General features: G+C 46.0%; 1 protein-coding gene across 1 annotated transcript; it reads left to right on the forward strand.

The window, feature by feature from the left end:
* Positions 1-904: 904 nt before the first annotated feature.
* On the forward strand, positions 905-1900 carry LOC311141022 (putative RNA-binding protein 19). Its single transcript, XM_084176301.1, has 3 exons — positions 905-1138; positions 1223-1454; positions 1685-1900. The coding sequence occupies exons 1-2, from the start codon at positions 926-928 to the stop codon at positions 1241-1243; spliced, it is 234 nt and encodes a 77-aa protein (XP_084032427.1). The 5' UTR covers positions 905-925; the 3' UTR covers positions 1244-1454; positions 1685-1900.
* Positions 1901-2456: the final 556 nt, after the last annotated feature.

Here is a 2456-nt window from a genome sequence, read left to right on the forward strand (position 1 = left end):
GAGGTCAGAACGCTCGGATCAACCCTACTCCTCGCTCTGAATTTACGAACGCCCAGAGCGCACTCTGAGCACACTCTGGCACTCCAGATTGAATTTACGAACACACCCTTAAATGCATTCTTTATAATTTGAAGTATTTCTGTCAAATCAACACTTTTTTTATGCAAATGAAAAGTTGTGAAAGTAGGCCTTTTTAGAGTCACTGAAGCATTTCAATAAAAGCTTTGTGGACACTTCCACAGTAAGGGTGAGACAGTTAGCCATCCAGTCTTCTTTGTACTGGTTAGATGGATAGATAGCCAATCACAGATTCTATGGCAACATTTAATTAATTGTGATTCACTCGCCCGGTTGACAGATCATGCCATGGTCCTCTCTGATGGTGTGTGTTGTGCCTTTGCCCAGGTGGAGATGTGCAAGTTGTTTGGGGACCGCACTAAGGCCAGAGCCTGGAGTAAACACACCCATCCCCCAACCCCCTAGGGAGAATAAAAAGGTACAGTATAACAACAGGGCTGCAGTCAAGTGCTCAATGTTTTCAAATGCTTCACACCATGTCATCTTCCCTTCGTATTTTAGTCATGTCTACACACAGGGTCCTGGGTAATATTGGTGTGTTATTATATTGAGTGTTGATGTACCATAATAAAAGGGTGTGCTGTGACATATTTTGTACTGAATTGTTGTGAGAGATCAAATCTATTATTTATTTATTTTTCTCTTGTCGTGTGTTTTTTTCCACCAGGAGATGAAGAAAAAGGAATCCCCCAGTATTCTAGGCATAGTTAGTCCATATCTGCCTGGCAGATACATATGGATGGAGTGTAAGATGGCTCAAATGCACAAAGTGTTGACATTTCTTGTCATCCTTGACATTGATGTTCTGTTTAATCTTGTTTCTGTTTTATCTTGTTTGGGTGTGTGAATGTGTCAGCTGGAGGATGACGAGGCTTTCCAGGAGTTTGTGTCGGTGCATCAGAACTGCAGCCAGGTGCCTACCTGGGCCAAGATGGGGAAGAGTCAGGAGAAGAGTCAGGAGAGGAGTCAGGAGAAGAAGAAGCCTGCCTCGGATGATTACCTCAACTTTGAGTCAGACGAGAAGAAGAAGGATGAGCAGGAAGAGAAGGAGGAAGACCAGGTTAGGTACACATGCCTACATAGACCCTTTGTCTGACAGATGCTGGTAGATTTGTGTGTGTAAACAGTGTGTTTTCATTGTCAGGTGCTAATAAGGAGGCTCTGAAGTCTGGCCTGTCTGATATGGAGTACCTGTGGCACAGACAAGGGTTGCTGAGGAGGATGAAGGTGATGAGGAAGACCAGCCTGCCCCTATGCAGCAGACAGATAGTGCCTATGAGAGTGGGGACAGAGACGGTATCCAGAGGGCCACAGCACCAGTCCCTTCACTGGATAAAAGCCAAGGAAAACCTAGCAAGCCTGTCAAACAGCAGGAGGTAGGGCAAACGCCTAACCTTTAACACCTAGCATTTGATCCGCACCCCTGACCAACAAACCTTGGGACTGTAGATTTTACCTCAAATCCAACCTTAATTTAGCTGATGGAGGATAGCAGTTAAAATGGCATATGGTGTAGCATTCTGATAGTGAAATTAGGGTTGAGGGTTTTCATTGCCGTGTCCCCTTTGGTAATGTGTGTGTGTCCCTATCTCTCTGTGCCACACAGACTGAACCCACCACTGAGTTCACAGTGAAACTGCGAGGATGTCCCTTCAAGAGGCGAGTGTGTGTGGTTTTATGTGGGTGGCTGGGTTGGTGTTTGGTCATGACTACTCTGAAGCCTGAAGCCATTCAAATCATCAAGAATGCCACGGCAACAAAACCGGGTATATGTATGTGGACCTGTGCTCAGAGGAGGAGGTGGAAAAGGCTCTGAAGAAGAACAAAGATTACATGGGTGAGAATCAGACTGTGTGTGCGCGTGCACGTTGGTGTCCTCACTGAGAATAAAAATATATGTACTGTATGTGTTTGTTCTAAGGGGGGCTCTATATTGAGGTGTTTCGGACAAGTGTGAGGGGTGGGTGGGAGAAAGGGAGCGAGAGGAGCTTCACCAGGAAGCTGAAGGAAAATGAAGAGGAGGAAGATGTAGCAAAGTCAAGAAGACTCTTCATAAGGAACCTGCCCCACACCTGCACAGAAGAGGAGCTCCAAGACCTCTTCACAAAGCACGGTATGTACATACACGCACATATACTGTATACCTGTACTGAACATGAGTCCACATATTATTGTTCACACACACACTTAGTGTTTCCTCTATATTCATTTAGCAGTGGCGGGCCGCCTCTTCTAAATGGTTGCCGCCACTGTCACGACTCCCTCCGAAGCTGCCACCTCTCCTTGTTTGGGCAGGCTTCGGCGTTCGTTGTCACCGGCCTTCTAGCCACTGCCGCTCCTCATTTCATCATTCCATTGGTTTTGTCTTGTTCATTACA

This window comes from Coregonus lavaretus (assembly GCF_964263955.1).
Source record: "Coregonus lavaretus genome assembly, chromosome: 14".
In the NCBI taxonomy this organism is placed as follows: domain Eukaryota; kingdom Metazoa; phylum Chordata; class Actinopteri; order Salmoniformes; family Salmonidae; genus Coregonus; species Coregonus lavaretus.